Source organism: Drosophila mauritiana, chromosome 2L, assembly GCF_004382145.1.
Source record: "Drosophila mauritiana strain mau12 chromosome 2L, ASM438214v1, whole genome shotgun sequence".
Classification (NCBI taxonomy): domain Eukaryota; kingdom Metazoa; phylum Arthropoda; class Insecta; order Diptera; family Drosophilidae; genus Drosophila; species Drosophila mauritiana.
The window spans coordinates 6,283,154-6,307,897 of NC_046667.1; the positions used below are offsets into that span (position 1 = coordinate 6,283,154).

The 24,744-nt window shown below is 46.5% G+C and overlaps 3 protein-coding genes across 5 annotated transcripts in view; 1 reads left to right on the forward strand and 2 right to left on the reverse strand.

The window, feature by feature from the left end:
- Window positions 1–12,399, reverse strand: part of LOC117140966 (neurotrimin) — a 32,468-nt gene extending 20,069 nt beyond the window's left edge. Inside the window, exons 1-3 of one of the 2 annotated variants that reach the window (XM_033304205.1) lie at window positions 11,915–12,399; window positions 9,570–9,643; window positions 9,333–9,513 (exon numbers count right to left, since the gene is read on the reverse strand). In XM_033304205.1, coding sequence (XP_033160096.1) covers window positions 9,333–9,471 — 139 coding nt within the window. In that variant the 5' untranslated portion in view covers window positions 9,472–9,513; window positions 9,570–9,643; window positions 11,915–12,399. Of the gene's footprint in view, window positions 1–9,332; window positions 9,644–11,914 lie in introns of both variants that reach the window. The other variant, XM_033304196.1, reaches the window with a different exon arrangement.
- A 978-nt stretch (window positions 12,400–13,377) lies between these two features.
- On the forward strand, window positions 13,378–15,787 carry LOC117141335. 2 transcript variants are annotated; one of them, XM_033304742.1, is made up of 3 exons: window positions 13,378–13,912; window positions 14,228–14,434; window positions 14,491–15,787. In XM_033304742.1, exons 1-3 carry the CDS (start codon window positions 13,758–13,760, stop codon window positions 15,137–15,139), a joined length of 1,011 nt encoding a protein of 336 aa, XP_033160633.1. In that variant the 5' UTR covers window positions 13,378–13,757; the 3' UTR covers window positions 15,140–15,787. The 2 variants fall into 2 exon arrangements, with proteins under 2 accessions (XP_033160633.1, XP_033160640.1); XM_033304749.1 differs by having other exon boundaries at window positions 13,379–13,912; window positions 14,249–14,434.
- A 147-nt stretch (window positions 15,788–15,934) lies between these two features.
- Window positions 15,935–24,012, reverse strand: LOC117141327 (tiggrin). Its single transcript, XM_033304731.1, has 6 exons — window positions 23,853–24,012; window positions 22,985–23,245; window positions 19,346–22,617; window positions 18,328–19,287; window positions 16,228–18,255; window positions 15,935–16,170 (listed from the first exon to the last, which is right to left on the reverse strand). Exons 2-6 carry the CDS (start codon window positions 23,232–23,234, stop codon window positions 16,108–16,110), a joined length of 6,573 nt encoding a protein of 2,190 aa, XP_033160622.1. The 5' UTR covers window positions 23,235–23,245; window positions 23,853–24,012; the 3' UTR covers window positions 15,935–16,107.
- Between the last annotated feature and the right edge of the window lie 732 nt (window positions 24,013–24,744).

Genomic DNA, 24,744 nt, shown 5'->3' on the forward strand with positions numbered 1-24,744 from the left:
GATTTTCAAAGTGTGTGTAAAAGTACTCAATGTGAGGTTTCACAATTTCCATTTAAATTCAAGAAATGTTCATAAAATTATCTCAGTGTATTTATCTGTCCTTCTATTTTGCTTTATTGTTTACTCAACTTGACATATTAAGTAAAGGCTTGGGGGGCCAATATAGAGCATCGCCCATACATATATTTATCAAGTGTGCATTTTCTATCTCAAAAGTGCGAACTTTAAACTTTATGGAAAAAATAAGTTTGTCTGCAGCATTAAACGAAGGAGGCACTCCATCAACTCCAGTGTGTTTGAACCCACGGAGGGTAATAGTGTTAATACATTTAGAGACATGTCGACCAGGTAAAAGGAGCAAGTATCTTAGTATCTGACATGGCTGCTGCAGCTCGGTTAGAGGCTGCATTGTTCCGCATCTGAGGTCTCATCCTCTAGTCTGTCGTAGTTTTGCAGTCCAAGCAGTGTATAGTCCGAGAAAAGCGGGGAAAAGCTTATAAGGACGAGGAGGCACTTGGGGCACGGGGTAAGTTCAATCAAGCAAATGTAATTCTGCCCCGGCTGCCAATTGCAGGCAAGAGCACAAACAACAAAGATTGAATGGAGCACTGACAGTTTGACTGGGTGAGTGAGTGACATGGGTATGTGTGTTCTTAAAGCCGATTCTGTTGTTTTTGTCGTCACACATGATGTTTAGGCAGGTTGTTTCGCATGCAGCCAAGAAAGAGGTGAATTTCAAAAGTGGACTATATAAACAGGGTGCAAATAACTGCCAAGCCAAACAGGCAAAACTAGCACAGCAGTACACACAACACGCTAGTCCCGTAGTGCAATCCTTAACTATGATCAATGTCGCATGCTTACATCGTATTGGCCATTAAAGGGTATACTGCATTCGTTGAATAATAGAGTGGAGTAGAAGGCCAGCGCAAGCCTATACTCTTATGGTATTTGTGCATGCACACACCATAGGTAAGCAAAGTCAGGAGCTGCTCATGCAGAAATGCGCATAACTGCCTTGCAGACAGAGATTCACCTTCACACAAATGCGAAAGTTTAAGTAGCCCCCAGCCATTTTGGGGCGCCGAAGAATGAGCCCCTGCCATCGGACTCCATCAGGCACTAAGTACTGCTCTATTAACCACGAATCAACAACAACAACAACAACCAGAGCAGACGGTGTGGTCCCGACTGCCATTCGACAGCAAGGACTCTGGAAACAGGACGAATGCAAACAGGCTGCCTCGCAGGACCTTCTCTTAATTATGCACTTTGTGCCGCACCCATACCCACACACTGAATTGATTGGCCTGTGTGTACTCGATAATAATTATAGGGCCTAAGTAGCATTAGAACGGCTAATGGGCAATGTCCTTGCTGTTTGCTTAGTCCTGCACATATGCTAAACATTTTTGGATGACCAAATCATACAACTATTGGAATAAATTTAGTTGGATTTATTAATGGCATTTTGCACCACGTTGACTATTGGTTGGTTTTCGCTTTTAAACTGCTTTTCTGGTATGTAAAGCCCCAAAACCATAAAGGTTCTTGAGAATCTTTTGGTTCAACATTCACGCCTGTCTCTAATTGCCAATTTCCGCAAAAACACAAGCAATAATTTTTTGAATGTTCCCATGAGTATGTTACAAAGTTTGGCAGAGGAAGCCGCGGGTTGCAAATTGGTTTTTTTTTTTTGAAGCGGGAAGAGCAGATGCAACACCTCCTAACGAGTCACTTTCCCAATCGCCACGTGCCACCTGAAAAACCCCCATTGCAAATGACTGCATGCAGAAGTTCAAAAGAAAGATTGTCTTAAATCACAAGGACCCTCAAGGATATTCAACGTTTAATGACTGCCGCGTGGCAGAATTTCTTTATGAGCCACCACCTTTTACTTGTTTTTTTTCAGATTTTTGATTTATAATTAATGGACAGGTCTCCCCAATTTGGCATTGCAAACAATTTGGTCGATAAACAGAAGACTTATACAACTTCATAGGAAAAAGAATCTAAACGGAAGACCAATCAACTTAAAACAAATGCACTTTGCATTTAATATTCGTACCGAAGAGTTGGCGGCCGCAAACGTTTAATGTGCCTTGTAAAAAATTAATCGCTGTACTGCTTAAAAACCAATATAAGCTTTAATTCATGATTATAGGTACTAATAAAATGTGCTCTTCGGGCCAAGTTAAATGAGTTCGAAGACCAATCAATATATATGTTTTTATTGGGCTCGTTTGTGCATGTCTGCTGTGTGTGGCAAGGAAAAACCAACATCTGGGATAAACAAGTACAACTCTGGAAGGAAATACAAGCTAAAAATGGCAATGGAATCAAATCAAATAAAGTGAAATAGAAGTTCAAATAAAATGTGATTATATACTTGGTGCCTTTTTGGCATTCTCGTTCCTTTGCAATGACTTTCCTCCCCGTATTTACCAGAATTTCTTTCCATGCTTAGTTGAACGTGCTCAGATAAATAGCACAAACGTAAACAGTCGATAAAATCTCGGAAACCCAGCGAGATGCAGCTGCAGCAGCAGCAGGAGCAGCCTAACACAATGGATGAAGTGAAAATTGGAAAATTCATTTTCACCAGCCCGCAGACGAAAGAGAAAAGATCCAGACTGAAATGCCCGGGGCAAAAACGCATATGAACAGGAAAAAATAGCGATAACTCAAATTGAATGCCAATAAAGTAACATATGCGCCCCCCAGGCATCCGCGCAGCTCCGCCGGAAAAGTCAAACAGAGCCAGATCTGGACAGTTCGGTGCGTCAGCGCACTAACAAGGCGCCTTCGTGAGGGACACTCTTCTGGCCACCCCCCAATCCCCATCGAAGCCGCCACCTCACCAGCCACTCTCGACCCGGAAACGAAGCGAATCGAACTGCCAAAAGCAAAACTAACTAGCTTCTTTTATTCCACAGATGCCGCCGCGGCCCCAAAAGTAATGCCAATCTGACATAATACCTTATATGTGGGCCACTTGGTGAGTTGGCCGTGTGGAAGGTGAAGTTGGCCACAAAGGAGACAGGTGGGTGGGGGTTGGCCAGTCAAGTGGGTTTTGTTGACAACTATTGACACCATGCATATCTAAAAGAGGCAAGTAGAGATACCCAGAAGTGCAAGACTTTAATATAAATATGGTGTTATATGCGCAACACCTCAAGATACATTTGTATCTTCGTTTCGTTCTTTTTCTCATATTTCTTACCATTTTAAGCATTTTTTATATGTTTATAAGATAAGATAAGCTACCATATTGACAAAACAAAAGCCATTCCCTGGGCATGTCATATATAACCCATTGGTGCTATGCCGCCAATGTAGAACATTGCAGCTTGCAACCAAACGGCACACACAAGTGTGTGGCAGGTGCATGCCACTAAATGATACTGAGTGCACATTGCCACAATTCTTCGAGTGCGGCTCTTGCGGCTCCTGGGTGGCATAATTTACATGGCTCGGGCACTTGAGGCAACCATTGTACGAGTACACATACCCACGTACACTGCGGCGCACAAAGAGCTGGGAAAGCGGGGAAATGCTGATGCAGCGAGGGCGCCGTGTGATTAGCGCGATTTAGTGTGCGGACTTGAAGATGCCCGACTACGCGGCGTATACGTAATGCCTAATTAGCGTTAGAGCTAAAAACTTTTTATTGCAATGGCTAACCGCGGGCAATGCAAGCTAACAAACAAACAAACAAGCCAACAAACAGACTAACAGACAGTCAGACAAACCGGCAAGCAAACAGACACAAGGCCAACTCAATGGGCCAACTTTAAGCAACAAATTTGGTTCGGCCCTCGGCAGTGCCCACCACTGCATCCATATCCATGGTGCATGCACCGTGGGAAAGGGGCAAGCAGCGGGGGCGCCAACTACGGATAGAGATGCGGATGGATGATGGACGACAACTGTTCGGGGCATGCAAAGCGCGATAATTGACCCGCGAGCGAGTGAGAGGGATCTCTCTTTCAGGGCGTGAGCTGCAGTGTATGTAAGCCATGCAACTGTGCAACAACTTTCGCTTTGATAAAGGACCTTGGCGTCGAGTCAAGTCGAGTCCTTTAAGCGGCAGCCGGGCGTGCTCCCAGTTACATGGCGCACAAAACCCACAAAAGTAGCACAGAGTGCGCGGAATACGAGCCCGCATTCGCATTCGCATCCGCAATCGAATCCGCATCCGCTAGCCGCCCTCTATTCACGACTTTAAGCCCTACTTATGTAAAATTTAAAAATATATTTGCACCTAACTCCCGAATTAGACGAATTATGTTCGGGCTTAAGAACTTAATTATTACTACTACACACTTTCGTCTTTATTTATTTACAAATGCTTACTTTTGATATAACCATAATCCGATCAAAAAAGAACATTCAAGTTTTCTTCTAAGCATTACAAACATCTTGTAAAAATTATAAAAAGTTTCAACTGGCCCAGTCTGTCGGTCGATAAATACCAAAGCACTTTAAGAAGTTTTTTTTTATTGTATGAAGCCATTTTATTAGGCGTAAAAAACAACATTTAAATGTTAACACACCATTTAAGCACAAATTTACACCAAACGATTGTAGAAGTCGGGCGGCGTCAAATGGAAAGCAAAGGGGAAAGCCGGAAAACTGCGGCGTGCCAAGCGCCCGGAGTGTGGTTTTTCCGGCTGACGGTTGGCCAATGCGACGGCAGACGAGGCGGACGGGTGGAAAAGGTGGTAAAAAAATTCAAGGAAATCGTGAGGAAAAAACTTGTTCGAAATTTATTGACGAAAACAAAGTCAAGTGCCTGAGCTAGCAGGACCCCAAAAGGACTACCAGACTCCCAGCCGGCACTGATTGCATAGATCCGTGGGTCCATGTGGGAACTAGCCCGTCTCCATGTGTTTACGAGCTGAGATAAGCCCAAGCCACCAAGCCATCGAGCCACCAGGCCACCAAAGCCGCCTGGCCCTGGCCCAACCAAGGAATTAAGTATGCCACACGTTGCCCACTGAAATGTCGCCGAGGAGAATCCGAGCATCCAAGCATCCGAGCATCGGAGCATCTAACCACCCAGCCATACGACCGCAGAAGCAGAGCCAACTATAAATCTATCATGTTTACGCCGGGCTTGACGAGCGTGAGGAAATCCCCCAACCCCACTCCGTCCGATTTCCAGTACACTTGAGCACAATTTGTTTATGCAAGTCGAGTGAGGCTGCTAGCGGCAAAACGTTTCTTGAATTATGGCTTTGTTTATCCCAAGTTGCAAAAAGGGACGAAAATACAAGTGCTGCTGCCCCAGAAGGGTTCAAAGTTTTCGCCATTGCAGACAAAACAAAGTCGAGCAGAAAACTCCCCGACGCACTGCATCGTGGGACGACTCAGTCCAGTCGTTATTTGGCCCAATGGAGGCGTGATATGTTATGGCATCATAACAATGGGTTTTATTCTCGCCGCTTATTGATATCGTGAGTTGCCCTGATTTTATTGAGGGGCAAACTTAACCGAAATTCACTGATAGCATTTAGAACACAGGCGGTCCCAAAAATAATGAAACTCCCTTATCATCTGTCGTTTGCTTTGTGGATTTCTACTTCATTTTTATTAGCACTCGTCATGTGTGTTCTCAACCGCATCAAGTTGGATTTGGCAAAATTATAAGCACCATATTTATCGGTGGACAAATCAAAAATGTGGCCGAATTTCTTACCAATTCTTGTGGAACGTTTGTAAACATTTGTCCTTCGAAAATACCACTGAAAATTGAAATTGACCCGCAAAATAAACCACCTTTTCGAAGTGCCTGCGTCTGCTGGTAATTTTTTCATACTGTGTAGACTAACAGATATCTCTTACTCCACTGATAAATTTTATGATTGTTTTAAAGTATATTTCAAGTGCGGTAGTGACTGTTCTCAACTTACATATCAATGAAGAATTGATATATCTTTTATTTCAGTAAACCACAAGAAGTTAACCTGTCAAAGGTAAGAACCAAACCAAATAATTTTAAGCAGTGTAAGACACCAGAAATAATTTTGATGAACCAGCAAGCACAACATTGCTGCAGCGTAGCTCCCCTAACGAACAGTTTACCAATTACCCAGGATGGCCTACCCCCCTTTTGGAGTCCACTGCCCCGCTTTGGTTAATTAACAGGTCTTTTGGCCACACTGCCACTGGCACCCATTGCCGCCGCCGACCTTTCTCAACCCGGCTAGGCTGAAAGATGGGTGTTTGCTTTGCTCACTTGACGGCCGCGAAGCGAAATGTTTTCTGGGAAAAGCGCTCCCGAAAACGCCTGCCATGCACAGGAGTGGCCTTGTCAAGGCCTTCGCGACCACAACCGCCGACTTTAATTAAATTAACAACACGAATTGTCAAACGCAGCCAGAGCAGCGAGCAGCAGCCAACAGCAGCTAGCAACGGAATGCGAAGTTTGGGGAAACAAACCTTATTAAAAACGTGTCAGAAACATTTTCATAAATATTTCAGGTGCAACTTTTTTCCGACGTGGCTTGTCAAAGTGCCAAAACCAAAGTGTCAAACTGTTTACGCAGAGGCTACGGAATCAATAAGGTGCTGAAGCTTGTTTCGTGGAGTCTAGTGCGTCCAAAAAGTCCTTCCAGAGTGAGCAACAAGTGAGAATAAGTGAAACAAACTTTCCAATTCGCAATATCAACTATTAAAAAATAAACCGAAAACATTACTTTTGGCAGTTATTGGATTTGGTTATTTATTATTTGTTATTTTAAGCTCAAACATGATTCAACTGAGCCTTGTAATCAATTTTTATTTGTCGTTATTCAAATCTTTTACTATCAAAACAGTTACAGCTCTACTATGCCCATATAAATTAAAGGCATCTTATAATTCAAGTGGCGACACATTCACATCACACTTGTAACATAATCCTCATTGACCTAGAAGATGGGAAAAACAATAAAACCACATTGAAAGCCCTCCGAGTTAAGTGTCGTGTATCATTATGTAATGTCACATTTAAACAAAGGGCCTGCGAAAGTGAACATGAGTCATTTGATGACGTGTGAAAAAAGACAGCTCTGAGGGATGATCCAAATCAATGTCAGAGGAAAGGAAACATAAGAAATTACTCAAAGTCAAGAGGTTGTTGAAACTATGTTTAGCAGCCTACTACCCCGAAACATTTCCTTAAATAGGTGAGTTGGGGGAAGCGACGTAGAACCCATTATAACGCCAGATGACAGATAAAGCACAAGCCACACTAAGCCATTTCCATAAGCAGGAGATCATTTGTCAGCTGGACGCAGGACATTACCCGACACATAGTAGATTCAAAAGGATACATTCTACACCAACAAACACCTCATAATCCCAGGCAAATTGAGGCTGCTTTACGGCTTTGGTCAGCTATATATTGGGGTAAAAAATAAATTAAAAAAGCATGTATTTTGTGGGCAATTCAAGCAAACTAGCATACAAATCACAATAGAAAATTCATGAATCTAAATGAATTATTTTTTAAAAATCATTGCTGATGAGGGGCATCATGTGGTTATCTAATGGAGTGCGCTTACCTTCAACAACTTAGGCTTAGAAAATTATACTTTGAAGCTACACATAGATAGGGTTGAAATATATCCTTCAAGTGCCCCCCTTCCTTGCTCCACCGCAAGGCAATATAAACAGAATGATTTTTACACGGCCTCATAATGGGTAATGCTGGTAGGACGTGGTCTGTGGCCATTCCCGCCGCTTATCCGCCTTGATTAGCAATTAGCACGCATTCTTGTCTTCTGTGGGCCGCCGAGCATTGAATTATTGGACGAAGGTCAGCCGATCCGGGCCAACCTCCGATGTCTGGTGCCCAGTGGGCCAACGACCCAATGGGCCAAAGGGGCAGCATCCCGCATGGGCGTTATGCGGAGATTAATGATGTTGCCTGTACGTCGTCGTGGCCGAGGAATGATTTTCGCCCTTGGCACTTACATAAATCAAGCTGATTATCAGGTAGCGATAGTTGGCTCCGCAGATTTGAATATGGAATTTAGTTTTTCGCATAAAAATCATTGCCAATTAGTGAAATAAACGTGTTTTAGTAAACGATTGGTTAGTTTGTCCTTAGAACAATAACATACACTTACTCCTTTTGGCTAACTTCATTAGTTCCGACACACCCCGCATCACAATGCTTAATCGTCTTTGCTCCGAAGCAAAATGATTTAAGTTGATTTGCTCGCTGGAAGCTAAATCAGAATCACACCACGAAACTTTTCAAGCTAATAAATGGCGTACAAAAGTTTTGGGTTCGCTCGTTTGTCATTTTCCTGGTTAACTACTGAACAAGGGTGGGGGGATTGCGGAAAAGGTCACCGTATAATTGTCAATTTCATTTGTGTGGCGCCCAACGCGGGGCGAAGAAGTTCAAGTAGGCGTCGTTGAACAAATAAAGGCAGACAGCAATAAAATTTATTTAAGTGCCCTCATAATTGTTAACAACAATAACAACAAATATAATAAAATCCAAACAAAAGGCAGCTGCAAGTGAAATGAGCAATTATTAAGCCATGAAAATTTTAAGCCAACAACAACACGCGTCATAATAAAGTTATTATTCCAATGAAAGTCCCGCCAGCGGGTGGTTCTGGGGTATTTAAAGTGGGAAAGGAAGTATGCTACGTAAAATACTGAGCAATGAAAATATTAATAACGTTAATGAAAATTACATTTGCAGGCCGCAAACTCGAGGAGCAGGTTGTGCAGAATTATTCGACTATTTGCTCTTTTACATTTTTTCGCGCTCCTTTTACGAGCATTTCGAATCAAACGAAGCGTTTTATGTTTAATGTACTTTCATTCTTAAAAGATATGTTTACATAATATGGCTGAACCCGAGCCAAATCACACAATCCCCAACAAACATAATATACACTAAAAGTAATAAATATGTGGACCATGCTATTTACTATAAAACCCTTATTATTATAAATAAATAGCGCAGAATATCTGATAATGATAAAATTCGAATTGTGTGCATCATTTTAAATAACAATCATCATTATTTACCAGTAATTTAATAAAGCTTAGTGCACCATTATTTCACTTGACCAGATAAATTACAAAATGAAAAGAGAATGATGATTGCAAATATTAAGTCCATTTATTTGATTAATACAAATACTTATTATTTTCGTTCCCTGCGTTTTAAAACCCCAAAAAAGAGCAATCGGATGCATACATTTTGTTTGCTATACAATAAAGTATAATTTTAAACAGGCATTTTTAAACACGCGTCAAACATTCCTGATATAATTATAATAAAGTATAACATTAATTTCCTAAATATTATTTTTACTCACCATTATTTAGGGTTGAACCACCGACGTTACCGGCGTTGCCTTCACTCCCGGTATCTGTACTTAGTGCCACAGAGGAGGCAATCAGGCAACCAAGGCCCACATACAGAATCGAAGAAATAGCTTCGAGGTGGTATGCCATTTTGTTGGAATTTTGATGCCACTTTTTGTTACCGTTGTTTAGCTTTTTAATTAAGAAAACTTAATTATTTATTGCGTACAAATATTGTGTAGCATTACAGTATATTCAGGCTCATGGTGTGTTTGCTTTCGTAATCGAGCTACGTTTAATTGCGATTGGCTTTTGTGCACCCCTGAAATATATGGAAATATGAGGAGAAATTATAGGTTGCCATTATTAATCAAAATATTAATCAAAAGAGTGAAATTATACACGGCTCCGTGCTCTTAGGCTTAGGTTCCATTCAATTTGTCATTTCTCAATTTTCCATTTACCACAAAGAAGGAGCCCTATTGTCGTGTTGCACGAATATCCGATACCCTTTACACAGCTCTTTGATTATAACCATACTTTAATCTAAGCTTTCAAATTTATAAGGACATACGGACAGACGAACGGACACACAATTTTTTATGCCTAAGATTTTTATGAGCCATTTTAACCAGATCCACATCTCGCTTGCATTGTTTTTCATGGATTAAGGGGGGCTTCAATAAACAGGATCAGGATTACGATTATATCAGAGCAGAGACGAGCCCTGAACTCCGCCCTTGATGTCCGTTCAAATGCCAGGGACTACGTTATCGCCACCATCAGAATTATCAGCTTCCTTTCCGTGGTTGTTTTGCTGCATGCATGCATAGAAGAATTTTTTCCTTGTTTTTAATTCCTGCTCGTGTCATAAGCGAAAAGCAATTTGCTCTGTCAGCTGTTGTTTTACACTCCGGCTACGGCAGTCAACTAAACCCATGGAGGTCCTTCCAGTCTCGTCAATTTCTTCATTCTATTGCAATATGAATGCATTTCAATTAGAATGCCTCCTTGGGGACAGCTGTTGTGGATTTTCCATTAAGTAAGGGTTATTGAAACCGAATTGCAAACTTAATTGATTTCTAAGCCGGGCGACTTAACATTCATTTTGGGTGTGAAATCTAAACAAAGATTTTGAACATTGTGCTGAGGAAGATGTAGTGAACAAATTTCAACTATTTAGAATCAAAGATTATATGTAAATTTTTTTTTTAATTTAAGCAAAGTTCACCTGATCGATGAGCATACCTTCAAACATAAAAGCTGCAGTATTAATTTATATTGAAAATCACCAACTGATGGCCAAAAATGTGTATTATTGTATGAATGACATATGTAAATACGTGATAGTTTGGTATACCAAAATGTATTGTCGGGTGTATTTTCACGCGGCGAGAATTGTTGGCTCCATAGAACTAACCGCGAAATGTAAATGGACCGTGAATTCTTAATGCATTTAAATCATTGTAAACAGCGATGTTTGTGCCCCGCAGACAGAAAGGATATTTCCCACATCTTCGAAGTGATGTTGCCGCATGATGAAAAGGAGCCAGCGGTGAATGCTCCGCCGGTCTGACTTCTGCTCTGTCTTTCCGTCTCCTAGGGAGCATTTACTCGCTTTTGCATAATAAATCAATTTACATTTCCTTTCACACGCAAAAATGAATAACGAATAATAGCAACAAGCCCGTGGCGCAGGAATCTCCTTGCGAATTCTTCGGGTAAAAGTACGTATATAGGAAGTTGCATAAGAAACCAATCCTTTCTGCACTAAAATCATACCGAACCGAATCAATCAATCAAACAGAAATTAAATATTTAATTATAATTATTATTTCTTTTCTTTTCTACAGCACAGGGAGTTTAACCAAGTGCTTGTGTCACCCAAAGGATTCGATCTTGAGAGCTAACTCTTTAATGACTATTGTGTTTATTTATTACTGAAGTGAACATAAAACTTGAATTTCACACTAACCGCAAACGCAGCATCGTAAATTCGCATTACCTCTTAAAACGATTTCATTCCACGGTATATTAATCTTTTCGATCGGACAATCATGGCAGATTTCTGCGCGTTTGTTTACATATATAGTAGCCGGCTTTTGCACTTCGGTGCACATTGCCACCACGTAGACGGCCGTCAGGAAGATATATAAATATCTGAGTCAGACTGTGCCGCGGGAGCTGGAAACGCACAATTTAAGGGGGAAATAAAGACAGGGGGTTGTTTAATTTAAACAAGTAGATTTTGGTCTTTTCGAGGATGCCATTGGCCATGTAAAACAATAATCTGCAACGCATTTGCTGCTTTGAAACGTTCTTAGTGTCATAAATGAAACATAGAGAACATTAAATTTGAAGTTAGATTTGCACACAATTCGGATTATTTTGTAAGCCGCCTAATGAAACATTCACAGTGCAATCAATTGCCTGCACAGCTCCTCCCAGCAGATGTAAACCAATTCGGAAGGATCCCTTGTGAGAGATGCAGCTCCCTAAACAGGGCATCCTGCGAACTCACTACTCAATGGTGCCCATCTGCATCTTCGTTCCCCATCCGATGTCGCCCTGCTTCCAGAAACTAATAACTCACCGTGGCAATGTCTGGCTGCTGGATGGAGCGTCAGATGTCGGCAGGAATCAGCAAATCAATTTATAAATAGAGCAGCGAGACAACATAACAACGGATTTTCATGTTTCCCTCTGCCGTTCTCCGTTTTTGCAACATAACTAAATTAGGGGACCACGCGGCAGACACACAGACGCCGTCACAAAACCAGCAGCTCCTCCGGTGGGCAGCGGAGGTGCATAAATGGCATGGATGGGGGGGATATGGGATATCGAATAAAAGCACTCACAGCAGTTGATTTACAACAACCATTCGCCACTAATGCCAATCGAAAATACTATTTTTAACTATTTGGCCAGTGCAAATAAGAAAGACCACGTCCGCACGTCTAACGAAACCGATTCTGTTTCTGATACCGTTACCGATTCCGGTTCGGGTTTCAAAAGCGATTGCGACTGCGGATACGGAGATGCGGTACCGCGGACTGACGACAACCGAACGAAACGACAGCCGATTTCACACTGGCAGCAGCATCCCGTCGTGCCATTCACTTCGGCTGCGGCATGTTAAAAAGATAAACAAATGTTGCGGTTGGCCGTGATTTATGTTAGCTTACATATGTTTATGGCCCTGGCTGCAGAGCCAACAGCACTTTCTGCTGCTAACAGCTCCGAAAACAGCGAAAAACCCAACGATCCGTCGAGTGTTTTAATGTACTAATGCGGCGGGTTAAATTTTATGTTCATCATGTGAGATATAAAGTGTGAGAAAAGCCAAAGGTCGCAGAATTTCTAGTATTTCTATGTGCACATGTGAGCTAAATAAAAAAACATATTATTTCTTTCTGAACTTAATCGAGCAGGGCGTATCACTTGTGTAAACATTTTTGAGTTATCCCTCGAACTCCCTCATCTGTCTTACAGTGAAAACATGTTTTTCATCTTCGCTAATCATTGAACATTTGTTACTTGGTCTTTGAGCGGGCATAATGGAATAATATCTTAGCACTTTAACACATTTGCAGCTAGGGACTGTGTGCATTTCCAAATTCTGTGGCCATAAATGTCAGAGTTCAAAAGGCAAGACTTCTTTAGCTGGCTGTTAACATCGCTGTCTTAAGATGCGGATGCTGCAACACAAACTTAATCAAAGAGAAATTTAGAGAACAACTTGGCTTCTTTGCTTTACATTTCCCTTTATAACCCCTAACAAAGCTTAAACGATTTGATCCTGCAAGGGTTAACATTTCCCATTGTACACCCCAAGCAAAGCTTCAGCATTTTGGTCCTGCTAGCCCTTACATTTCCCGTTATTACCCCCGATAAAGCTACTTTTAGTCGAAAGTGATACTAGTTGCCGAATTCATTAACTTTGAGCGTCCGTCGAAGCTTTAAGTAGTGACGAAAGCTCCTGTCACAAGACGCTTTGCTCTCCTGTTGACTTTAGCAACTTGACAGCGCAAAACGCGAAAGCCACAACACTCAGTCGGAACAGCTGACTCTCAAAGGTGGCCGCCACCCACCACCCATCTGCTGCAGGGCCAAACAGAAACTCCGTCACTAGGCTTACGGAGCATTTCGGCAAGAAAACGTGGGGGCGTCACCGTCACCCACTGACGTCGACGCACTCGGCGCATGAAAAACAGTTACGCGCTGTGCCGCGGAGTGTGTGGAGTTGCGTTGAAAGGGGCTCCGGAGTCAAAACGGTAATCGGAAAGCCCACGGGAAGGGGCCATCACCGCGGAGCCTTGACCCGAGCGTAGTGAAATGTGGCGCCTGGCTGGCGAAAAAGTGACTTGAAATGCCAAGTGCAGCCGCATCGAAGCCACCAAGGATCTTGTAGCAGCGGCAGGAGCAGCTCCTTCTCCATGGGTTCATGCCTTGGCAGCTGTGCCACAGCTGCCGCCGCACCCGCCCACTCCGCCTGCACCTCAACGTCCGACTCCACCACCCACTCGACTTCCTCGACGTCGTCTTCACTGACAACTCCCCCCACGTCCTGGGTGGCCAACAGCTGGCTCTGGTGAGTGCGGCCAATTAGTGGAAGCTCAACTCCGCTGACTTTTGTTCGCGCGCAAATCCGTTGACCAATCAATACTGGCTAAGCACGGGGTGGAATTGGCTAGTTGGGGGTCAACAGCCTAAAACTATGCAACGCCCGCTGGTTGCCACAAAACAATGTGCCACGGGCGGGCTTCCCGCCCAAGTGGGTACTTACTGCAACCAAATCCGTAAACAGTAAACACTAGTTATATATGATATTCTTCAGAATTCACAGAAGCTTTTTGTACATAAAAAATTAATTAAAAATAATTATTAAAACCATCTTTAATAACAGGTGTTATCTATCGTCTTCCAGGCGAAAGAACAGATCTACAGGACGACAGGATCCAGAGGCAGAGCTCTTATCGAGGACCACCAGGCAGCGCTGCCAACGGGGCGGATTCATCTACCGCATCCTGCGGCTCAAGAGAAGGCAGCAGTGCCCCAGCTTCCTGGACAAGTACTGGGAACAGCAGCCCAGCTACGCCAAGCTGCCGACCACGTATGTTTAGTCTCGTAAGGTGCTTCCTAGAAATAAAACCAACTCAATCCTTTCAGCGCCATGGCGGACATTCAGATGCAGAACCTGGACGCCGGCAAGTTGCTCAACGCCCAGACCACGCCCAGCCGGGAGACGGAGATGGGACTTGGAGCCTACCAGCGCATGGCCAACTCGCGGGCCAGCTCCTCCTTGGACCTCGAGTGGGAGCACGAGTACTCGCAGCTCCGGCAGTATCAGTTCCAGTGCCAGCAGGTGCCCAAGGAGCTGCCACCAACGCCGCCAAAGCCGCGCTACGCATCCCTGGATCAGCTGGCGGCAGCCAATGCGATGGCCACCAGCCAAGGTCGACACATGGCGCGCCAAGCCAGGCTGAGTTGCCAGCGTCACGGAGGTTCGCTCACGCGGAACTCGTGCTGCTCGTCCACGCAAAACTCCTGGTCCCATATATCCACGCCAGAGTCACTTGAATGGGATGTGGATGAGGAGCGAGAGCAGCAGCGTCAGCTCCGCCAGGAGGATGACAATCTGGATGATAGAACGCTCAAGTTGCTGCATCAGATCGAACAATTGAAGCACCACGTGCTGCAGGAGACTGGCGATGGACTCAGCATGGAATCAGCTGCGGTCGAAGAGCTCACCGAGGGCCTTCAGTTCCGGGCAACGCACTTCGCTGGCGACTCCCAGCTGGAGGCCCATGTAAGTTGATTGGAATCACTTTAAGACGACCCATCATGCACATAGTATTAGGTTAAGAGGTGTACATAGTTAATGAAAAGAGGATTTGCAATAGATAAGCATAAGAACTAAATAGATATATCTAATTTCATTACATATTGCACCTGGTATAAGACACATAGATGGTTAATAAGTTATGAAATTTAAGTGCCTAGTCTAAGTCCGATCCGAGTTCAAAAGTTTAAGTACTCAAATAATATCCTAAAAATGATTCCTATAAAATCAACAGATATATCAAGCAAATAGTTTGCATTATTAGCCATACAATTGTCTATTCTATAATTATTTTAATTATGTGAACTTTAAGGGCTTCAAAAGGATTTTTATTGCAGAGATTTATACCGAAACATTTAGGTTTAGTGAAAAATGCTATATATTTACTTTCTGTTCCAAAATTGTGCTTTTTGGATTAAATCCGAATCAAAAATGTAAAAGCGTTCGTTATAGTAAGAGCTTATCAGAGCACTATATAAGTGACTTCGTTACATTTTTAAAACTAGCCTATAGAAACACCTACTTGAAAATTATAGTACTTAAGCTACTTTAAACTTTATAGACCAGATGCCCTTTTAATTGGTAAATAACACAAAAACCACATTATCTTTTTATCAGTGTAATTGCTGCTGTATTGTGTTAAGTTTTTCTTGGAAAACGTATAGAAAAATATTTTGTAAAATTTTAAATTTAACTGATACCAAAGATTTATTTTGAAACTTGAATGTTACTCTCCATAGACTACATACTAGTATTTAAGTACGTTAACTATTTTCGCTGCACAGTAAATGTCATTTATTTGTGTCTTAAACTAAGAGGATTAAAGAAAGATTTGTAGAAAATATTAAGATTTGTATTAGTTGAGAGTTTTCCTCTCGGGTAGTAACTTTTTAGTTCGGACTAACAACAGTCCGTTGGTGAATGGCAGTTATTTGGTTTGGCCTCTAGCCGAGCTTCCCCTTCAGCTTTTCCCAGAACGACGGCTCCGAAGTGGCTTCCACCTCCACCTGTTGGAAGATTGTCATCATTAGTCTCTTATATCAAACCCCCTCTTGATTACTCACCTTCGTTGCTTGCTGCAGGGGTTGACTCCTGCTGCTGCTGCTGGTGCCGTGACCCTGCGTCTGGTCGAAGTGGAGGTCATCCTCAACCTGAACCTGCTGCTGCTGGCCGAGATCCTCTGCCTGCTGGTTCCAGTCCGTGTCCTCGACTTGCGTCTGCTGCCCAAGATCCTCCAGCTTTTCGTTCCATCCCAGCTCCTCAATTTGCTGCTGCTGGCCCAGATCCACTTCCTGTTGCAATGGCTCGTCCCCAGAAGCCCGGTTCCACTTTCCTAAGCTTGCGCTTGCACTGGCTGAGGAGCCGGTGGGTCCGCCGCTAGCCGAGGCAGAGGCTGAGCCCACTGGCACGTTAAAGGTGTAGTCCTGGCGCCGGTATTCGTAGCCACCAGACGGTCCACCACGGGAGTAGGGAATCGGAGGCGTTGGTGTGGACACAATGGGTGCGGGATTTGGTGGTCTGGGACGGGCGGTCTCGCCCTCCAGTCCCGGCTCGTCACCCTCGACAAAGGATTCATCGTAAGTGTGGGGCGGCTGGTCACCGCGATCCTTGGAGAATATTGGTTTGTAGACAGCAGTGGCATTGGTGCTTCCTGCATCCACCACATAACCGCCATTGGAGCCGCTGTCCGCGGGCAGGTCGATGAGTCCCTGGCTCAGCAGGTAGAGCGTGCGGCGCCAGGCGACCAGCTCTTGGCCGAACTTGCCATAGCGACTCTGGAGACGACTCAGAGTCCACTGATGACGCTTCTCCCACTTCTGGGCCTCGGCGGCGGACAATAGCTGGCGGTGATTGATGTACGCCAGCTGGCGAAGCTCACCCTCACGGAATTGCTGAAGATCGCTCTGGGACATGCCGTAGTACCTGGCCAACTGGTTGATACGGGCGAGCTCCTGCTTCTGCCAATCCGAAAGCTGCTGCACCGAGATGTCGTACCTCTTGGCGAATTCCGCCAGCAATTTGGAGTCCTGGATCTGCCAGGTCTTCAGCTCCGTCTGCGTCATGTTCTGATTGCCGATGAACTCGTACAGGCGGTCACGTTCCCGCTGCTGCCAGGTGGTCAGGTGGTTCAGGCGACGCCGCTCCAGCAACTGTTCGCGCGCCAAGTTGCCGATGAATATGCGTTGGACGGGCGCCAACTGCTCGAGGCCCACCTGGTACGACTGGGCCAGTTGTGTCTGGAAGCTCGTGTCCTGCGAGATGAAATCGAGCAGCTCCTGCTCGGTGATTACCACACCCTTGACCACTTCGCGCAGACGCTTTCGCTCCTGGTCGTGCCAGTTGTTAGCCTGTCGTCCATTGTCTGCGATCAAACCCATGTCCGAGAATCGACGAAGCTGGCTGAGAATGAACTGTCGCAGCTCCTCGACGGTGATTTGGTACTGTGAGGCTCGGACGTGGACGTCACGGAATAGTCGGTTCTCCAGAGCCTGCCTACTGATGCCCGGGTGGTTCACAATCGTCAGGTAGATGTGTTGCGATTCAATGTTCTGCCAGGAGATGCCTGAACCACGATCGATTCTACGCTGCTCCAGCAGGCGGTTGAGCTCGTCCTTATACCACACCTTCAACTCTTCCACGGTGACATGGTACTGGGCGACTGCATCCTGCAAGTGCTTCTGGTCGTTGTTCAGCCGGAGCTCCAGCTCCTCGATAGTCCACCTCTGCTGCTTGCGCAGCTGCTGGTTGATCAGGTTGTCGATGTGCAATCGCTCCTTGGCTTGCCACTCAGAGGTGACCAGGCCCTCGCTCTTGGCGCTCTGGTCCAGCCACAGGTGGATGTCCTCGATGGTCACATGGTACTGGCGTGCGATCTGTTCGAAGATTGGCTTGTTGCGGATCAGGTAGCTCTCGAACTCCTGCCGGGTGAATGGTCGCTGACGGGTCACGGTGCGCAAACGCGTCACCAACTCGTTCTTCCAGGAATCAGTCTGGTCTCCAACCCATATGTTGCTAATATCCTCGTACTTCAAGTTGTTCTCCGGTCGTTCAATCACTCCGATGAGCGAAAGTCGGGCGGCTTCTTTTTGAACCTAAAATGTTAAAGATATAATGTATTCTTAAGATTTAAATCGTTACCGATGTGGAATATCTTCTAGCCTTACCCATTTCTCGACCTGCTCCACAGTGACATGGTAGTCGGTGGCAATGCCATCCATGCGCTGCTTGTCGCGCTTCAGGAAGTCCACGAAGTCCTGGTAGCTGGCTCCATTGCGCTGTTGCTCCAGCCAGTTGTTGAATCCGTTGCTGATCTTCTGCTGCCACTGGGTCTGCTGCTCGATCTGGACGAGGCCTGAGCTCTGCAGACGACGCAGCTCCTCCCGCAGCCAGTGGTCCACATGGTCGATGTCCACGTGATGCGTTTGGGAAAGGCTCTGGAGGCGGGCGTGATCCTGGGTCAGCTCTCGCTCCACCTGCTCGTATGGCATCTCTTGCTGCTTCTTCAGGAGCATCTCTATCAGGCGCTGCTGCTCCTCCACCTGCCACTTGCTCAGATTCTCGACCTTAGCCTGGCCTGTGGTGCGCAGGTTGATCAGCTGCTGGCGAAGCCACTCCTCGATCTCCACAACGTTGACGGAATACTGGTTGGCCAGCTTCTGCAGACGGTCGCGTTCCTGGTTCAGCTCCATTTCGAACTCCACGAAGGTCAGGTGGTTCTGCTGCTTGACCAAGTTCTGCAGGCGCTCCAACTCGGACACCTGCCAGGCGCTGAGGCTCTTCAAGGTTTCCTCAGTGCTGCCGCGCAGACGCTTCAGTTCCGCAATCATCCACTCCTCGATCTGCTCCACGTTTATGCGGTACTGATCGGCAAGATGCTTCAGATGGGCACGATCCGCCAGCAGTTTCTCCTCGTACTCCGCCGTGGATAGACTGTTCTTGTACTCCGAAATCAGGCTCTTGATGTAGTCGCGCTCCACTCTCTGCCACGTTTGCAGTTGCTCGATCTCAAACTGTCCATTCTTGCGTAGATCCTCGATCACCTGCTTCACGTAGTTGTCCACTTCCTCAATGTGGACGTGGTGCTGTTCGGCAAGGTTCATCAGGAAACGTCGATCGTTGTGGACCTGCAATTGAAAGGTGGTTAGTCGAGAAGTATATATGAAATATAAGATTGATTCTAACCTTGGCTTGGAACTGCTCCAAGGTGATGTTGGAGTGCTGCTGGAGCAGCGACAAGATGCGCTGCTGCTCGGTGCGCTGCCAGGCGGTGAGCTGCTCGATGTTGAGCTTGCCCTGCTGCTTGAGTCGCTCGATTTCGCTCTGGAGCCACTTCTCGATCTCCTCCACCGAGGTGTGGTACTGGAAGGCCATGGTCTGCATGTGCTCGCGATCCTTCTCCAGCTCGGCCCTAAGTTCCTCGGCGCTCCACTGTTTGTTCTGCTTGATGAGGGCCTCCAGGCGCTCGCGCTCGGCCAGCTGCCAGGAGGTCAGGTTGTCGATCTGAAGCTGACCCTCGTCACGCATACGCGCCAGCTCCTGCTTCATCCAGCTCTCGATCTCCTCCACCTGGACGCTGTACTGGCGGGCCAGGCGCTCGAGCAGCTCCCGATCTTGCCTGAGACGAGCCTCCAGTTGCTCCGTGGACTTGTACTGTTGCTGGGCCAGGTTCTTCAGATGCAGTCGCTCCACCTCCTGCCAGTTGGTCAGCTTCTCGCTGGGCTTGAGCAGACCCATTCCGATGAAGCGCTGCTCCTCCTTCTTGACAAACTGCTCGATCTCCTCGATCTGCACGTTGTGCTGCATGGCCAGGCTCTGCAGCTGCTCGCGATCCTTGAGCAGCCACTTGTGGAACTCCTCCACGGTGAAGTCGCGATCCTGTACCATGTTCGTTAGATTGCCACGCCACTCCAGCTGCCAGTTCTTCAGCTTCTGCATCTCAATCAGGCCCTGGTCCTGTAGCTTCTGAATCTGCTGCCTTATCCACTGTTCGATCTCCTCGACGCGCACCTGGTGCTGTTGGGCCAAGCTGTAGAGATGGGTCTGATCCTTGCTGATCTTCGACTCGATCTCCTCGATGGACAGGTTGTTCTTGTTGATCAAATCGAGCAGGCGTTGTCGCTCGATCTTCTGCCAGTTGTTCAGCTGGGACTCCATTCGCAGCTGTCCCTCGTGCTGGAGACGATCGCCCTCGGACTTTATCCACTGCTCTATCTCGGACACCTTTACGTTGTAGGTGTTGGAGAGCTCCTGGAGACGTGCCCGGTCGGCCAGCATCTTGCGCTCGAACTCGTCCAGCGAGTACTTGTTCTGCTGCACAAGCAACGAGATCTGTGCGCGCTCCTGCTGTTGCCACTCCTTAAGGGTTTCCGCCTTGACCAGACCCTCGCTTTGGAGGCGCAGCAGCTCCTTCTTCAGCCAATCCTGAATGTCCTCGACGTTGATCTTGTACTTGTCGGCCAGCTTGAAGAAGTGGTCCTGATCATTCTTGATCCTCACCTCCAGCTGCTCCACCGTCAAAGAGTTCTGTTGCACAATGGCCTGGAGACGTTCCCGTTCCTTCTGCTGCCACTGGATCAACTCCTGCTCCACGCCCTTGAGCAGACCCTCCGACTGGAACTTCTTCAACTCGCTCTTAATCCACTGCTCGATCTCCTCCACCTTTACCTTATACAGACGCGCCATCTCCTCCAGGTGGCTGCGGTCGTTGATGATGTAGTTCTGGAACTCCTCAATGGTCAGCTGGTTCTGAGTGGCGATGTCGCGCAGATTGCTGCTCACGCTGATCTGCCAGTCCTTGATGTGTTCCTCCAGCTGCTGCTGTCCGCGCACCTGAAGGCGCTCCAGTTCCTCCTTCTGCCACTTCTCCAGCTCCTCCACGCTTACCTGGTACTTGGTAGCTAGGTTCTGCAGGTAGTTACGGTCCATGTTTATACGCTGCTGCACTTCCTCCACGGAGCCGCGGTGCTGCAACAGAATGTTCTCGAGGCGGGAGCGCTCCGAGCTCTGCCACGCGGTGATCTTGGAAACCTGCTCGTTCTGCTCCTTAATCAGGTCACCGATGCGGGCCACCTCGCCGCGAAGCCACTGTGTTTGGCTTTGCATGTCACCCTGGTACTTGATCGAAAGGTTCTTCAGTCGCTGTTGGTCGGTCTTGATGGAGTTCTGGAGTGCGGCAATGGTGGCGTTGTGCTGACGAATCAGCTCCTCCAGACGCTGTTGCTCCTTGGTGTTGTCCTCGGTCAGCGAGCTCGACGATTGGTAGTTGTAAGTGGTTTGGGGCACCGACGGCACCTGCGGAGCCAGAGACTCGTTCACCTGGTTGAAGTGAACATACAGACGTTGCAACTCCTCGCGCTGGAACTGCTGCAGTTGGTTCTGGCTAATCCCATGCTGCTGTGCCGCCACGGCCAGCTTACGTGCGTTCTCGTTCTGCCACCGCTCGATGTCCTGGGCGGTGAAGCCGTTCTGGTGGATCAACCAGTCCAGGCGACCGCGCTCCTGCCTCTGCCAGCTACTCGAGTCCTGAACACGCGACTGATACTGACCCAACAAGGCTTGGTAGCGGGCCAGTTCGCGGCGGTGGAACTCCTTGAGCACGGGTAGGCTCACCTGGTAGCGCTGCACCACGCCCAGTAGGCGCTCCTCCTGCTGCTGCTGCCACTCGTCCAGTCGCTGCGGCGTGGTCAAATACCAGAAGAGCCTCTCGCGCTCCTCGCGCTTCCACTGCTCGTCCCGCGGGATCGTGGACTGGCCAAAGGGTTGCTGTTGGTCGAACACCAACTTGCCGTCCTGCCAGCGCTGCTGTGACTCAGATCCTCCTACGGAGCGGGTTCCGTCCGGATTCGTGGTGATTGTTTTGTTAAATTGGTGAAAGACCACAGTCGAACTGGCACCCGGTGACAGAGGAACCATCTGGTTGAGGGCACTGTTTCTCAGCTGGCCATCCAAATTGACCACCGAGTTGTAGCCAACGACACTTGGTTCCATGTTCTCCCTCACCCAGTCATGGATGGTCTTCTTGCGCGTGATGGTGGTGGTGGTGCTGCTAAGTGGGAGCGACGTCTGCTGGTGGCCAGGGAATCCGGAGTTGAGCTGGGCAGAACCTCCGTAGCCCGACAACTTTGTGGCCTCGGTGCAGTTGCGGTGCACCACGTAGGTCTTGCCGTCGATGACCTTCACCTCAGCGGGATAGGCGTAGTTCTTCACCTCATCGAATCCGCTCAAGTCCACGGGTTGATAGGGACCCAGACCCACTGTCTGTTGCACACTAGCACTCTCCGCTCCGGAAGATCGCTCGAGCAGCTCGGCGGCCTTTGCCTCGAAGAAGTTGGGCTGCGCAATGGTATGGTAGTTGGTTATGCCTTGGCGCATATCCTGCACCAGCTGCCGGCTGATCTCAGTACTCAGTTGGTCCAGCTGGAGGGTGCTCTTTCCGCTAAGGTCTAAAATAGAAGCTGAAGAACCAGAATCGGTTAGAGGCTTTTCGAAGGTAAGGAAGTCAGCGAAACCAAATGTTGATTCTACTTTTGGATAAAACTATTACGAATATCATAAGAAAATTGCTTTAAGATCTTTGAAGAAGATACTCAGATGATCAATTTTGGTATAAGTATACAAGTAGATTGTCTTAGTTCATATTCTACGACTACATACGATTCACTGACTAAGAATGATGTCATTGCTCATACTGTGCCTCCAATCCGAAATTTACCCTATGGCTTTGAATAATCAGATTTACTTGAATCTTTCATAGCTTTTTCCCATACACCTTATATAACTTTTTTTATAGTCTAATATCCTTTTAAGTTAATTTAAACTCACCACTCCAGGGGGATGTGTAGCCAATGTTGCTTGATCCTTGCGAGAGGACGTTGAATTTCTGCTTCAGTTGGTTGGCCAGCTCCCGCACCTCATGGTAATGGGCGGAGGCGAACGAATTGAGTTGTGGCACCGTCTGTCCACCTCCGTAGGACGACGACGAGCTGGATCTGAAACTGGAGCGCTGATAGGTCTCGTAGCCCTGACAGATGGCCACCGCCAGAAGAAGGGTGAGCCCGCCCAGAGCCCTCATCCTGTGATGCGCTACAAACGAGCAGAATAAAAAAAAACATCCATGTCATTCACAAATTTCATAGAACATAGGGCTTTCTCAGGGTTTTTGGGATCACTTTTTTAAGCCCAAGTAGTCGTGTATTTTCGGCGTTGATAAGGGGAGGATGTCGAATCTAGTTCAGACCGTAACTCAAGATTATCGCATCGGCTCCGGACTTGTGGGTCGAAAAGGTTAATCGGGCGATAATGCGCGCACTGCCCGGTATCAGCCCATGAAAAAATCACTCTTATTCGAAGCTCACTGCCCACTTTGGGTCTTATTTTTTTGTATTTGTTTTTTTGACAACAATTAGACTAATGTATGTGGCCCCGAATTCCCTTTTCATCCGGTTTAGGTTGATAAGTCCCATGGACTTTGCGACGTGTAACTTTCGATTTCAGGGCCCCACAGAAGACGTCTCCCCAAATGGGTCACACATGCATTTTCCCAAAATATAGTATTGCTTATTTCTGGAACACATTTCTTGGGCCCCTGCAGGCTGTCGCTATTTATTTTTAAATATTTTCCCAAGTTCTTTCTATTCCGATCTAACGAACGTGTAGTAAACGGACAAATTATGCTGCTGTAATGACTTACAGTTCTAATCACTTTTCAGCGGAAACTCAATTAACACTTTGAGTACTTTACACAATTATCAATTGATTGAATGGGATTCAGGACACTTTGTGGGTTAAGCCCTAATCACTGGGCACTACCGAAGTCTTTCCGAGTCGAGGGGAAACCGCTGCGCCTTGTGGCGCTGTCGAACAGCAACTGACAGCTGAGTTCCCAGCACGGAGCTTTTATGGAAAGATCGCTTGGCGCGAGAGGCTGCGTTATGCGGAGCAGCATTATCAGCAGGCGAGAGCATATGAGTCGGGTTATCATCACGGCTACGACATAATCTAACGGGTATGGAGCCCCACCGGCTCCACATACATGGTTAATATCAGAAGAAGAATCGATTACTACGTCATTGCTCCAAGCGAGTGGAATTAATGAATGAATCTCGCCATGACCTCATACATACACATGATTCACGAGCCGGTCGGTCGGTCATTTGCTCTCCGAGCACTTTTATTTCGCCTGCATCCGATCGCATTAGATCGAAATAGCCAGCAAATGCGTGATCTCATGAGGCGCTCTTTACATGACTCGAGGGTAGAACACGGATTTGGGTACTCCAAGTGATTCAAGGCAGTTAGGTGGAAATATGCAAATATCTGGTGACCTTAGGCTCTACTTCAGTCTAATTCGGCAACCGGGTATGAGCCAGATATCAGTTCTGTCCGCTGATTAGAATGATACTGTTTATTGGATTGTTTGGAAATTCGACCGCAATGACTTGACGGATTTTCTGGGCTTCCCCATCCGAAGAACAAGAATGGTTTCTGCGAATGAGAGGTAGAAGTACAACTATGCTTTGCAGAACTTCATATCATAGTTTTAAAAAAAAGAAGAGGACATTTTTTAATGAGCTCTCTTTATG